Source organism: Octodon degus, unplaced genomic scaffold (assembly GCF_000260255.1).
Source record: "Octodon degus isolate 3935 unplaced genomic scaffold, OctDeg1.0 scaffold00133, whole genome shotgun sequence".
In the NCBI taxonomy this organism is placed as follows: Eukaryota; Metazoa; Chordata; class Mammalia; order Rodentia; family Octodontidae; genus Octodon; species Octodon degus.
In genome coordinates, this window is record NW_004524709.1 from 5595465 (window position 1) to 5611513 (window position 16049).

General features: G+C 42.4%; 1 protein-coding gene across 1 annotated transcript in view; it reads left to right on the top strand.

Annotated features, from left to right (window-relative positions):
• Nucleotides 1-16049, top strand: part of Adarb2 (adenosine deaminase, RNA specific B2 (inactive)) — a 223631-nt gene that overhangs the window by 12464 nt on the left and 195118 nt on the right. The window contains exon 4 of the mRNA XM_004641286.1: nt 5720-5806. Within this exon, the coding sequence (XP_004641343.1) occupies nt 5720-5806 (87 nt within the window). The remainder of the gene's footprint in view (nt 1-5719; nt 5807-16049) is intronic.

Consider the following 16049-nt stretch of genomic DNA (forward strand, 5'->3'; position numbering starts at 1 on the left):
AAAAAAATCAAGACATTTTTGAAGCCACTTCCAGAACAAACTTTTACTCTGGTTGCAAAAGATGTAAGAGGCCCTTAAATAGTCTTTTTTCCAAGGAGAAGATAGCCCCAGTGCCTGGGTGTGTCAGGTGGCTTTAGGTCTGTCTCAGGCTCCTTTCCTAGAATAAATTCCTCAAAGAGAACAAAGTCAGATCACTCATGATCATCCAGATTAAGTTATAATGAAGAAACCAGGTTTCTTCAACATGTGTCCTTAGTTCTCTTTGGCAGACAACTGTGCTAACACTTAATACTTCATACACGAGCTCTAAATATTTACTGTTATATAACAAATGTTCCTGTGGATGGACCTTAGGGAACTCATGAATTCCTGATATTGAATGCAAAATTATTACTATATTCATATGTATTTTTTAGAGAAAACAATCAATACTTTTCATTACATGCAAAGATTATCTTCACCCCAAAATACTGACAATAAATAGTAAATAAACTACTGAAACCTTTACATTTCTAAACGAGATGATAAATTCTTAAAATGCCTAAAAACTGTGTATGACAGTGTTGCTCCCTGAAACTATAATATTAACATAACATCTGAAATAATAACTACAGAATTTCTGTTCTATGGAGTCTATCTACTCTTCTTGATCTCCTGTAGTTCCAGGAAAGGATTTCCACACCTTGAAAATATTTCCCCAAATGCTTCAAAAAATACACAGAATTATTTCAATAGAGCAAAGCCATTTATTCTACAAGTAATAAGGATTAGAATGCAAATGTCCTGGAATATTTCAAGGAATGCATTAAAAATGATACTGTGTGATGACAATGGCTATCAGATCTTCTCTGAAAATGACATTAGACTTCCACATCAGAGCAGCCTGGGTCTGTCATCTCTCTCTCAATTTCCACCTGACTCATGTTAGACAATCTGGACCTGATCTGAAGAGAATGAATGACAGAGGAGCAGAAGGAGTCCAGCCAGGCCTTTCTAGACTTTTCTCTAGAAAAACGCCTGGCCTATCACCATCCTTCTTCTAGGATTTATATTCAGAGGGTAGGAGGGAGAAAAATCATAGGAAATGCTCTGAATCAGCTTCCATTAGCATACACAAAATGCCCAAAATAGACATATAACCTCTATTTTTCATCAGCAGCTATATGAAATCAGACTTTCAGAAGATGTCTATGAGAAATATAAAAAATGGACTTAGCTTAATGTTGGAGCACCACTCATATGGAACCATTGTAATGTAGATGTCAAACAGATAAAATGACACTAAGGAAACTATAGAGACATTGACATCAAATATTGTAATTTTTCTATATAATAAGGTAACTGTTGACCCTCTCTTCTAAGAATATTCTAGAGGTGTGGTACATCCTTAGAAACCATTGTGTCTCAGACAGGTCTCTATAGTATGTTAGTCAATTTTTGGTCACTGTAACAAAACACTTAAGAAGAAACAATTTAAAGAGAAGGAAAGATTTATTTGGACTCACAGTTCCAGAGCTGTCCAGTCTGTGGTTGGCCAGAGTCACTGCTTTAGGCTGCAGTGAGACAAAAACAGCATGACAGATGGGCAAGGCTGCCAGGCATGGTGGTACATGCCTGTGATCTCAGCTCTGGGGAGCTGAGGCAAGAGGAGCACCATGAGTTCAAGGCAAGCCTGTACTGGAAAACAAGTTTGAGGCCAGCCTGAACTGCATAGTAAAACCCTATTGCTTTTTTTTTTTTTTTTTTTTTTTTTTTTTTTTTTCAGTATCGGGGATTGAACTCAGGACACTGCTTGCCAGGCAAGCCCTTATTCTACTGTTATCTCCCCGGCCCCTGTAAGACCCTATCTCAAAAAGACCAAAAAACAAAAACAAACCAAGAAGAGGGGCAAGGCAGAGGAAGACTGCTGACCTTGTCACAGCCAAAAAGCAGAAAGAGAACAGAAAGGGAGAGAGCAAGTAGCCAGGTACAGACATGGTCCCAAAGTCTTGCCCTCTTGCTCACTTCACTCCAACAAGGCCCCCTATCCCGTTTTTATCCATCAGTAAAGCCAGAGACCTCACAGTCCAATCCCTTTTGAGAGACCCATGAATACCCAACCGTTTAACCCACCAAGTTTGGGGTGCAGCACAGTATCCCAGCAATAGCATGTGCTCTCAGCATTGAGATTTTTTTTTATAAAGCCATGGCAGTACTAGGTAACAGTTGGAATCTCAATTGTGTTAACTTAGCAAATTAGTATGAATTACTCTGCTGCTGCCAAGCTTTCTTTTTTTTTTTTTTTTTTTTTTGGTAGGGTTGATCTTGTTTTCTTTCTTTTTTATTATAGTAATTAGTACATATTAATTATGCACATAGATGTTACATTATGACTTTTCCATATATGTATACAACATGCTTTGGTCATATTCAGCCTGCCTATTGCCTGCTTCCCCCTCTCCTTCCTGACTGTCTTCCCCCTCCCTTCCCCATCTCTAACAGTCATTTCTTATGTTTAAGCTGGCCCAGGAAATCTCAAATCCACTGGACAGAAAGTTGATAGAGCCTGCTTTGGGCGGCTAAAAAAATACAGAAAGACCAGCTAATTTTGATCTTCTGACCATGGTGATTACTTACTTTTAAAATATTTTACTGACAAACAAAAATGCACATACTCAAAATGCATAATATGATAACATATGTATATATTCTCTAATAATTACCACAATATAATTAACACATTCATCACCACCCATAGTCAACAAAGTGTGTATGTGTGTGTGTGTGTGTGTGTGTGCATGTATGCATGTGTGTGTGTGTGCACAAGGGACTAAAATCTTCTCTCATCAACTTTCAAGTATATAATATATTAGGACTAATCGTAGTCATCATGCTGTGCATTACACCCCTAGAACTTATTTTGTTATAACTGAAGATTTGCACCCTCTGACTGATATCCCCCCATTCCTTCCACTTCTCCACTCCTGGAAATCACTGTCCTCTTGGTATTTATGAATTAGATTTTCCTACCTTATACACACAAGTGAGATCAAATGATATCTGTCTATGTCTGCCACATTTTTATTTGCATATGGTTCTTCAGTTTGAACCACATTGTCACAAATGGTAGGATTTCCTTCTTTTGAAGAGATGAATAATATGTTTTAGGGAGGAAACCTCATTTTCTCCATCCATTCATCTGAGGATCACCCGAGTTGCTCCCATCACTAAGCTTTTATGAATAACTCTGCTATGAATATCAGTGTGCAGATGTCCCTTTGAGCTTCAATTCTTTGGGGCAAAGACTTAGAGATGCAGTTGGCAGTTCTGTAGCAGCTGCATCATTCTCTTTGCCACCCACAGTGCAGAAAGGTTCTACTTTATCCGCACCCTCACCCATGCGTTATTTTCTGTTTTGTTTGTAATAACCATCTTAATGGGTATGAATTAATGTTGCATTGTGGTTTTCATTACATTTCCCAAATGATCAGTTATATGCATGGCATCATGCATTTATTGTCCATTAACATATCCACCATAATAAATATCTGTTTTGTCTTTTGCCTTAAATATGAATTTCAAATAAACAATGAATTGTGTTGGTTTATAGATCTCACGTAATATTCAGAATGTATGTGTATTAAGAACAATATCTTGTTTAGCTGAAACTCAATTTTAACTGGGCATTTTGTGCTTTTATTTGATAAATCCAACAACATCAGAAAGTGAGAACTGTGATGGTTCTATAACAATCTTTAAATATTTCACAACTGTTCCAAGGTGAGGCTTGAAAGACTTTAGTGTATTTTTGTGGGTGTTTAGCTGGTAGCCGTGCTTTATTACAAAATTGTAATTTCATTTTGAGATCTTGCAGACTAAATCATTTGAGCTTCACACTCTTTGTGTAACATTATTGGACTCCTTTAATGAAATTATAACTCAAGCAAGATATTTCATTCTCTTGTAGTAAATTAACTAGGGCTGGGAGAGTTCAGGGAAAGCAAATCCTTTCCCAGGTTTATTCTTCTTGTTTGGTAGAACGAAGAAGTAGTAGGCATTTTATATTTGGGTTATTTATTGTTCTCTTTGTGTGAACATCATATTGTTGCCTGTCCCTGTTGGAAACAACAGCTGTTAACAGGCTGCTGAGTGAATTTCAATGTGAACTCCATTGGCCTCTGGAAAGCTTGCTAAAGAGAAAACTCAGCCTCAGAAGAAAAAGAGCTGGTTTCAGGCTCGGTCTGGATGCCTGAAGGCCAAGCATATATAAAACCACTAGCAAGCATTTGCATGAGAGATCACACTTAGAACAAGGTATGCAGGGCCAAAATATAAACAGTCAAAGCAACTAAGCTATCGGTGGTCAATGCCCTCAGCAACCTGACCAACAGAGCCAGGTGAGGCAGCACGTAGCTTTAATCCCAGCACTCTCTGGAGGTTTAGGCAGAAAGATCACAAGTTTGAACCCAGCCTGGGCAACTTAGCAATTTAGCAAGACCCTGTCTCAAAATTTCAAAAAAAGGAAAAATAAGAAGGCTGGAACTGTAGCTCACTGTGAAGGCCCTGAGTTCAATTCCCAGTACCACAAAAACAAATAAACCAAAAAGTCAGGAATATAAGTGGTCATTCTACTGTGAATCTGTACTACACTAAATAGGTAGCAGCACTACTCCCATGTACAGTCTTTTAGTAAATGTGCCCGGGATTCACACTGAAACACAGAGAATCATGCAGACTTGACGAGGATCACTGTGAAGCTGGGAGTGCTGGAACAGAGGGGGCTTCACGTCCAGTGCCTCTTGGAGGTTCTTTGTCTGGGAGAGAAGTTCCATGTGGACAAAGACTTCCAACTCCTGCCATTTAGTGTTATCACAAAAATCTCTAACGTATGGAGCTTTACATTTGGCTTGCTTCTTTAGTCTTATTTCCCCCTCCCAATAGTTCCTGCAACTATCTCTCTGGTTAATGAGAAATTGTTGAGGCCATGGAAGAAAACATTTTCTTGGTCACAGGAGGCATTTCCCACTTTGGCCCATTTTCCCAGCTCTGCAGCACTCAGTAACCAGTGCCCAAGAGACTGCCAGGCTCACCTTAGCTTCTCTGGTGAACAGGGCTACGGTCAAAGGGCAGACCAAGGAACACACCCACAGTGTCAGTTACACTTGCCCATTTCCAAGAGACACTAAACAGGCCCTGTGAACTGATGGCCTTCCTCCCTTCTCTCCTCTCTTCTGCCCGCTCAAACAGGGGGTGCTACCATTTCAATAAGCCCCCTTTGTCTTCCATGCATTTCAAGCCCATGAAGAAAATTCTCCAACAAGAAGGACAAAAGTTTTGTCTTTATTTTCACAATGCTCTATTAATTATGGGTTTACTTGTGTTGGTCTATGACATGACCTTCATATGGCAGCTTGGGCCCACCCACCTGGTAGGCAGATGTATGGTTGCTACCCTGAAGACAATTACATGGACTTTGGGGGGCATGGAAGCAGAGCAGGAAAGATGCCAACACTAACAGAAGAAAGATGGAAATCATAAAGCTTAAAATTGAATGGAGAGGAATTTGATAAAATGCTGTCAGAAATTCAATAAAAGACTGAGCTAGAATGAAGTATCTGAAAGCAAAGTGACCTTTTCACCTCCCTTGTCCAACTCCTCAGTAATAAGAACATATGAGAGCATTGAGTTCTGTTGAAACTCGATGTCAAAAGCCCATTTCCTGTTCTTCTTTTCTTTCCAGACAAAGTCAGCATACTGTCAACCTTCCTCGCTCCTTTCAAGTATCTAAGTCCTGGCACCACAAACACGGAGGATGAAGACAATCTAAGTAAGCAGCTCCCTTTCCCAAAGTATGGAGAGGTCCCCACTAGATATGGGAGGTACCATAGTCCCAAAGGTTGGGACCATGGGAGCTAGTGGAAGGCCCGTATGCTCTCCACTGAAGCAGAAAATCCCAGGAAATCCATTCCCTGCAGCTCTTTCTTACCTCAAGCACAACCTCACTCACAGACCCACATTCACCTGACACCCTGTGCTTACTGGGGCACTATCGTCACCTGAAATACCACCTCTGCCCAAGTGCCACCCTCTCTTGAAGTCCTATACTTACACCAAACCCAGAGTCCCGTCCTCATCTGGAACCCCACCTCCACTTTCAGTTCCTTCTTTACTTAGAATCCGCCCTCATCTGTAGTTCCATCTTCATCTGGACGGCCAGCCCCACCTGCAGTCCATCCTCAACTGGAGTCCCACCTTCACCTACAGTCCTGTTTGTACCCAGAATCCATTCTACCTTTACCTGCAGTCCCTCCCTTCCCTGGAATCCCATCCTCAGTCACAGCTCTACTTTTACCTAAAGTCTTTACCTGCAGGTCCTCTCTCAACTAGAATCTCATCCACAGTTGAAGCCCTTATAATTTACCAGTAATCTCACCCCCACCTGGATTCTAGTCTCACCTTCAGTGTCATACCTTCACCTGGAACTTCATCCTCACCTGAAATTCCATCCTCTGATGGGGTCCCATCCTTATCCAAAACACAGGAAAACATTACTAATGTCCATGTGACCAAGATCTCTGGGGATTAGGGGAAATGAACCAGATGTCTTACACCATCCACTCCTCTTTCCTTGAGTTTTTCTCTTCAAATAAAAACATAAAGTAAAAAAAGAAAAGTGATTGTAGTGTCTTATAGTATTTAATAAAGAAAGAGCTGGACTGGAGTTTCCCTTTCAGAATAGTTCTAGCATTTGAAAATGGAGTGAAGTGAAAGGAACATCATCAAGATACCTGATTTTAGGGTCAGGGAGATAGCTAATTAGAGTAAGTGCTTGCCAGGCAAGTACAGGGTCCTGAGTTCAATCCCTGGTACCAAAAAAAAAAAAAGAAAGAAAGAAAAAGATACCTGATTTTAAATAAAACTGGCTTAAGAAAGGAATCTGAGCAGTCACTTATGTTTTGATCAATAAAGAAAGCTCAGAGTGGGCACTCTGGGTGAATGAGAGAGAGAGAAAGAGGGACAGAGAGAGACAGAGACAGAGAGACAGAGACAGAGACAGAGAGACAGAGACAGACAGAGAGACAGAGACAGAGATAGGGGGTGAGAAATGGGGGGTAGAGACAGAAACAGAGAGACCAAGAGAATCCTGAGACTATTTGCCTTGCACTATAGTCTTCTTTTCTTGTGGCATACTGTCAAGCATGTAAAAGGGGAAGGGAAAACATTCCTAAAGACCATATGAACACCACTTTGCATTTTAATATCACCTAACAGATGGATTCCCCTTTCAACGAAAATGAACTAAGAATATGCTTATTGTCATGGGATGAGGAGGAAAAAAGGTATTTATTGAAGGTTGCTAACACTGATGATGTTGTTGGGTGAACCAAAATAAATGATACCTGATTTTAAATAAAGTTGGCTTAAGAAAGGAATCTGAGCAATCACTTATGTTTTGATCAATAAAGAGAGCTCAGGGTGGGCACTCTTGGTGCATCACGAGAGAGAGAGGTGGAGAGAGAGAGACAGACAGAGAGAGACAGACAAAGAGAAACAGAGACACAGAGAGAAAGAGAGAGACAGAGACAGGCAGAGACAAAATATCAACATGGACAACACTTCTCAAGACAATATGATTTTATTAATAGTACTGAAAACTGAGGTTATTTCTCTAGATTGCTTTACCAAAGCCAAGTAAGTTATAGAGCCATTAACAATCAGAACAAGAGAAAACATAACAATCCTTTGCTTGGGTCCCTTTATTTTCTAGGGGAATGAAGTAGAGGAGTGGCAAACAGGAGGAGTCCACTGGAACCAGACAGGGTTTTGGTTGGTTGGTCTGTTAGTTTTTGGCAGTGCTAGTAGTGGAACCTAAAGCTTTGTACCTTCTAGGCGAGTGCTTTACCACTGAGGAACATCCTCAAAACAAAGGCTCTTGACTCTGACTTCAGGGCTTCTTCCTCGGCAAGGTTTGAGGGTTAGTAAAACCTTGACAAATGATCACCTCTATTTTTCCATGATCTAAATAAGAAAATTTCCCCTACCAGTCAGGTAATTGATAGTTACTTCAGAAACTTCAAGGAGAGAGAGTAATTAAGCACGTACCAAATGTGTGACCTGTACCAGATTGACATGTGGGCAAAGCTGTGAGGAAAGACACATGGAAAGAACTCAACCCCGCTTCCCTTTCCCACCTGGAGCTGCGGAACTCCTGGCCAAATCACCTCTCTCTCAGGAGGAAAAGAAATATAGGAGTTAGAAAGACCTAGAGACCTCAGGAGGAATAAAACAAAGTATTTTTCCACTAGCTACCTGTCTGTAACTCACAGAGACTTGAATGTATGAGGAATGTGCTGCTTACATGTGTGGAGCCACCACTCTGTCCCAAAGGGCTCGAGAGTCACACTTCTGGAGGGACCTTCTGTGCCTTGCTGTAGGGCAGCATGTGGTCTGGTGCAGGTCTCTAAACCCTTGTGTGGGACCACGGTGCTCCCGGTGCCCTCTTACCTCTGGATCATCTGGTCACCAAACTTCACCACAAAACAACCCCGAAGAGCATCCTGCCTAACTTATAAGACTGAGTTCTGTTGAGGAAAGGCCAGGACCTAGCCAGGGAGTGAGGAAAGGCCAGGACCTCGAATAAAAAAGCTCCACTGAGGCTGGCTAATACATGGACATAATTTAAGCTGGTTTTCCCTAATTTGGTTAACTGGTTAATGGGTAGTAACTTACAGATAAAAATAACTTTTTGTTGTTTATTATGTGCTAAAATACTTTGAAATGTTTGTGAATCTTCATTTTCCATTAATAGATTAATTTTACCCCCTTTGAATAGATACTATAAATTTCCTCAGAAAACTCTACTTTCTTAGATTGTTCCAGAACAAACCTCCAAGCTATTTGGGACCTGTTAGATAGTTTCCCCCAAGTATTGCTAATGAAATCAGACAAATGGGCTACCAGATGCCACTAGAAAGTAAGAGAAGAGTCATGTATGTGTGCGTGCATGTGTGTTTGTGTGTGTGTTTGTATGTATGTTTGATGGGTATGTATAATAAAAGCTCAGTATATATGTCTGTGGTATGTGTTTAATGAGTATGTGTGTATGTTTGTGATGTATATTTATATATGTATAAATATATATAAATGTGTGATGTGTGCTACTGTGTATATGTGGAGTTGTGTACTGTGGATATGCACATGCATAGGTATATGGTATACATAGTATGAGTACATTAGATATGTGGAAGGATGCATGTTTGTGGCATATGTATAGCTTGTGTCATAAGCATATTTGTGTATGTGTGATAGTATGTGAATATATGATGTGTCATCTCTGCAAATGTATAGTGTGTATGCGCATGTATAGTGTGTGGTATCTGTGCATGTGTGGTGTGCTGCATGTGTGGCACCTGTGTAGATGTGGTACACACGTGTTGCATGTGTGCATATGCATACATGTATGTGTGGGAGAGAGAGCAGGTGCAGACATTGCACACAAGCCTGTGCTGCAGTCCCATCCCCCACACTTCTGCATGCCGCAGAGTTGGGGTGCCTGGGCTGCAGTAACACGGGGGCAGCTCCTTTCCAGCTCATGGACTGCGCCGTGTAGGAGCTGCCCATGATTCCCTATGGCTGCCTGATCCCCAACCTGGTACACATCACTGCTTTTGCCTAGAGCCGTGAGAGCCTTGGCTTAAAGGACCTGAGCTGAGTGTCAGAAAGACGTGACCAAGATACTCACACGCTACACACACACACACAACCCTCTACCTGAGAGAAGACAGAATCACAGAGGCACCTTGCAAGCTGTGCTTGGGCTCTGAGACACTGACACAATACCATAATTTTAAGACTCGCCTGCGTTCAGCCTTTAGCTCTGAAAATTTCTCCTTCTGGCACCGAAAAGCGATGAGTTTGTCTGTCCTTGCCTCCACCCCCTACTCATCCCAACCCTGCTAACTACTGACCAGATGTTTGAACTTAACCAGATCCCAGGAAGAGTGGGCTTTTAGGTTGCGAAGCTCACCCTTGTGCTTCCGGGGCTCTGGTAGAAGAAGCCTCCTGCCTGCCGTTTCCGCTGTTCCTGAGCTCCGCACACACAGCCAGCCCTCATGGGGTTACACACATCAAGCACTGTCACAGCAGCATTTACCAGGGCTCCGCTTCCTCCTACGAGCCCCAGCCCAAGGCCTCCTGCCCTGCAACATAGCAAAGGAGCTTCCTTCTGATGCTCTGCGCACCGCATACTCTTCCTCCTGTGTGAAAGGAAGAGGCAGGCCCCTGCCACTCTCTACCACTAGACCCTGCCTTACAGAGGAAGGCTTGATCTTTTTCAAAAACTGAGACTGATTGGCAGCAGAATAACTTTCCCCAAGCATAATATTATCTTTTCAAATGTAGCATGGCACATTGGATGGCTGGTTCTCCAGAGCCCTCGTGACCACAGACATGGCAGTGTTCATTATTAGTGACGCCAACCCGGGAGCAGAAGCACGGTGTGCATAATGACCAGGCAGAGGACACCAGCCCTCGTGGGAGCTGGCAGAGGAAAGAGTGGCACATGGATAAATCCACAAGCAAGTGTGGCCTTCTGCACATGCACCAGACGGATGATGGCGATGAGGCGCCATCCAGAGACCCCGACCCTACCTAGTGTCTCCACTTTTGAATAACAAAGCCCAGATCGGCAAACTGAATAAGTCCCAAAGAACGTATTTTGCTTGGAAACTAAAAGTTTAGCCACAGCTATGACAGTATGAAATGTCACTCTTTTCCCCAAAATGCAATTCTTTTATGCATTAAACCTTTAAACTTAGCATTACATTTGCTGACACTTTTGTCAAATGAGATAATGTACTTATGAGGCTCGGGGGACCAGTCCGTGTGTGCAAGAGGCAGAATGGAAATAATTTCATTTCACACTTTCCCATACAGATGCCTCCCTGACTTAGACATTTTCTTTTAGTGCATGGAAGGCTTCAAATTGCTCGTGATTGTTCTATTACTTACTGCTGTCTCTGGTATTTATCTAATGTTATTTGCCTTCTTTTTTTTCTAATTTCCACAATGAATGGACACATGCCAGTCTCAGAAAAGACCTTATAAAAAAATTACAGTTCGTGGGTGTCTCTTTTTAAGATGACTTGAAGAATGAGGCAATTTGCCAGGATGACAAGGCAGAAGGGAGACTGTCCATGACTGTGGGCGCTGAGGATGCCACCCACCTGGTCTCACTGGAATTGAGCTTCTACAGGAAGGGGTGTGAATTCCGAGCTAAGAATTTCCCAGGGGAAGTAAACATAGTATAAGCCCCACTGGGATCAGTTGGAGCCAAGACAGGATTTTCTCCCCTCTCTGCCTCCCATGCTTTCTCCTGAAGTGTTGGTACACACAGACACACACATACCGAGAGAGACAGACAGACAGAGACAGAGACAGAGACAGCGTCACAGCAAACCTTTAGTGGCACAAGTAACCCTTTAAATGAATTTTAATGTTAGCTGGATATCATGTGGCTCCCTGGTCCACCCAAGTAAGGGTGCTAGTTTCTTGCATAGCTGCTTCTAACATAATTTGAATCTATGAGCTATGATTGACGAGAATAACAATTATTTGAGAGAATGAGCTCTAGAGTCAAATCAAAGGACTCACACTAATTCTTATATCCTACTATGAACTGTCCATCTGCATTGTTCCAAATGTACGACAAATGCACTTTCCAAATCACATCATGGATCCCTCATATCCTGAGATCCCAGAATCCCTAAGAGAACTCTGGGGTCAACCAACACACTGCCCACTGCATGGCCTCCTAAGGGGGTGAAGGCTGGCTGGCTGAGTCTTCAGTGGTCATGGTCAACCATTAGCCTTACAACAAAATCCCATTGGCAGTACCTGATACATTTGGTAATGTTACCACTGAAACCTTTTCATGCACTGTCTCCACTGGGGCTCACAATAAACCAGTGTAGTGGGTTTTAGGTATAACTGACTACCTTACAGACTCCTGCAGTGCAGCAGCCCCAGTGACCAAGGGCTCTAAGCCAACAAGGGATGGGCAGAATCCACCACTCCACTCCAGAGACAAACAGGTCAGTTCACCAATCTGCCAGGAGCTTCAGAAACCACTTCAGAAGAGGTGGAGCCTCAGCGGCCTATGAATCTGAACACAAAAAGGGGCAGACAAGGAAAATCTCAGACCTGTTGGTCCAGTTGTGGAGGATCATTCTGAGGGAACTACTCAGCTGCACTGGGAGGACTGGAACAGACTGGCAGGAGTAGAGTGAAGCTATCCACCTGCTGGTTTATCAGGCTGTGTGGCCAAGTGGCAACTCTATTTTAAAGTATCTCTTTAGTTACATATATTTAAGATGTACAACATAATTTTGGTATACATATATAATAATTATTACAGTCAGGTAAAGTAATAGAGTCATTACGTTCTATAGGGCTGTGGGGGGGGGTAAAATCACCTAAAAGCTACTCTCTTACTTGATGTGCATATACAAAATTCAGCTAGTGATGACCTCAGAGAAAGAAGTAAAGGTTTGTGACACACACAGAGGAGGTAATTTCGCAGAACCAGAAGGACAGGAGCAAGGCAACACAACCCAGTGCCCCATCACAGCCCAAATATGGCCTGCTGCATGCACAGGAAGCAAGGGGTGAGGCTGGGGATGAGTGGTTCAATGGCCATCGCAGTGGACATAGCGCTCTGTGTTTAGATGCCAAGGTTCAGTGACCCTTCCAAGCATTACGCCGACAAGGAGCTTTTCAAGTCTACATTTAGAAGACAGAGCTTTCTTGGTCTCCTGACTTTTTATCTGTGGATTATTATATATGACAATTGGGTGTGTGAAATCTATTAGCTAAATGGAGAAAAAAATGAACATAATTTCCTGGGTCAGAGGAGGGGAGTGTAACATGCTTAACACCTTCCATGTGGAAGAGGAAAATATTAATGTGTAAAATCAGAGCTGGAGGCCTATGAAGGGATCATAGAAAATTGCTGTAGCCAAATGCTGGCAGGAGTCTGGCATCTGGACATGAGCTCTGCCACCCCCAGGCCCTGGGTGCTGCAGGCAGCACTAGAGCACAGAGGGCTCCTCATCTTCACTCCAACCCCATCTAACTCACAGGAGGAACATTACACATGTCTGTGTTTCTCCCACAACACCTAAGAGGCTCAAACCTTAGGGAAAGGCACCTCAGAGACAGGCATGCTGCTCTCATCATATGCTCTGATGCTTGATAAATTCTTAAAGTTTAATGAGAACAGGTGTTTGACTTGCCAATGAAAGGGAGGGGCTGAGGAGATAGCTCAGTGGAGTAAGTGCTTGCCTGGCAAGTGCAAGGTCCTGAGTTCAAACCCTGGTACCATCAATAAAAATTTAAAAATAATAATAATTAATAAATAAATGGAGAGACAGACATGAGTGTTGTTCTCTGTGTAAAGAAGTTGGTATTAATCTTGACCTGCTCTGAGGAAATATGGGATTTTCTAAGTGGTGGACCACATTCTCTGATCCCCAAAGCGAGAGAGGTAAGAGAATTGTCCACACTTCTTCCCTAGACATCTTGGAGTTTCTGGAGAAATTGACCAAGAACTCCAACAAATAAAATAAGCAGGGAGAGAAATTCAGCCTAGGCTAAAGGACTCAAGTGAGAAACATCAACCTGCACTCTTTTTTCCTGCTATTGATTAAAATATATCAGCCATTCCCCTGTGGTCACCTTTGTGCTAAACCTCTTCTGTGTACTAACTTACTTCACCCTCAGTTACCTTACAAGGCAAATACTATCAAAATCCCCATTTTCTGTCTTCTAAAAAATGCCATTTGCCCAGATAGAGTAGCCTGGGCAAGCTCAAGCAGACACAAAAAACCAAGGGATCATTTGAGCTTTCACTTGCTTGAGTTCAGAGGTTGTGGAGAAGCCACAACAGCTCCCTAGGTCCTAAGGCTTCTGGAACAAACACCACAGCTGAGGCCACAGCTGAGCTCTGCAGTCCTCCAGAGTTCCTGGCAGATTATGCAGGCCAGCTAAGCAAAGCGCACAACCCAGTGGAAGGAGGTGAACCTCTTTAAGAAATGGGTAACATCACCCCAGAGACCCTAGCTTTACACCAGTTGTTATTAATTACTATGAAAACTAGGATTATCACACCACATTCTGATAATCCTAGTTCATGCCACTAAAACTGTGAGTATTGGACTGGGGAGATAGCTCAGTAGAATAAGCACTTTCCCAGCAAGCACCAGGTCCTGAGTTCAATTCCCAGTACCACCAAAAAAAAAAAAAGCTGTGAGTATGACAGTCATGGTATCTAGAGAACTGTGGAAGGGAAAAGATAAATTCGTGTAGCTAGAGGGAAATGCATTCTTTTGAGAGTTTGGTTTTCTAAGATCCAGCACAGGATATCTGATATGCTGGCCACTGTAATCACACTGATAGTCTTACTCAATTCCCTCATTGTAGAAAATCAATATGAAATTAGAGTGCTCCAAATGAATTTCCAGGAAATCTGATGTGGGAGTTCGGGAAATGTATTGTTTGTTCTTTTTTCCATTTTTATATTCAGTTTAGGGAAGAACATGGTCTATCAGATCTACTCCCTCTTGGCTTGAAATGCCTAAATGGTAGGGCTCACTGTTGTATGTATGCCTAAAGTACATAATGATTAACACAAATTATTGAGATTCTTGCAGTTAAGAGGGTGGTCATTTTGCTGGAATAGATTGTAAATGAATTACATGCACCTATAATTTAGAGAGTGCAGATTCATAGTTTTGGATAAAATTATCTCCCCAAACATAGTGACTTTTGGAAGCAAGCTGACAGAGACCACAATAATTAAAACACTTCACAATTTTAACACTTAAACAAGTGAAAAGTTGAGATTACTTTCCAAAGTTTCTCACTGGCACAGCCTAGCAAGGGTTGCCTTTCCTCTTTATAGAGACATGATGATAGTTGTGTCTGCATGACCAGTGGGTTAACTCCAAGGAAGAGGAGGCAGCTTACAAGCTGAAAAGAACATTCTCAAATGTCAAGACACCTCTCAAAGGCACTTGGTTTTCAAAGGGATTCTTTGTACTATGAAATTGTATCTTTTTCCTTTATTATTCTCCAACAACAATGTCATAGCCAAGAGATGTGGAGTCACACAGGTCTCACCCTGTGTAACTTCAGGGCTGCATGAGGAGTGGATCCGCATGTTATCAGCCAGCCAGGTGCTCAACATCTGTTTTTAAGCTCAAGGTTAGCAACAAAAATCACCCCAAGCCTCCTCTTGTGTAATGAGGAAAAATTCATTCCACAACCTGCCACAAAACCTTTGCACACTTAAGTCCTCTCAGTCCCAGAGGACATGTCTTTAAAAAAGAGAGAGAAACCTCTGCATAGTTCTGCCTGGCCATTACGCATAGGGCAGACTGTAACTTCAGCTTTGTCATTATCTCCCAGACAGCTACCCAAAAGGTAGCATTCCTTGGCAACAGCGAAGGAAATGATGGAGCTATTCATTGTCCATGAAACCACCTTATAGCAACAGCTCAGATAATAAGAATTGGAGAGCCCTAAAATTGAGTCACATCTTGGTCAATTCAATGATGTAATCTCTGTAAATCAGCTACTTCACCTCTTTGAAGCTTAGCTTTCCAACCCGTACTTTGATGACCATATATCCATGCACACATGTCCAAGGCTGATTAGAGAAATAAGATCCACAGCAGAGCCCAAATTCTGAATAGGAAACATAGAACCTGGTATGGCCATGCTAAAAGCAATGGCACTACCCCCTACAAGAGTTCTCAAGTATTTCAGAATAAATGTGAGTGTAGCATCCAAAAGCATGCTTCCCAGCAAAGGGCGGTGCAGGAATTCAGGAGGCTGCATGCCAATCCATAAATGATATTTCTCAAAACAGAAGAACTTGGGGCAGGGGAGATGGCTCAGCAGAATAAGCGCCTCTCTGGCAAGTGCAAGGGCCTGAGTTTAATCCCTGGTTCTGCCAGAAGAGGAGGAAGAGGAGGAGGAGGAGGAGGAGGGCAGGGGGAGGGGAAGGAGGA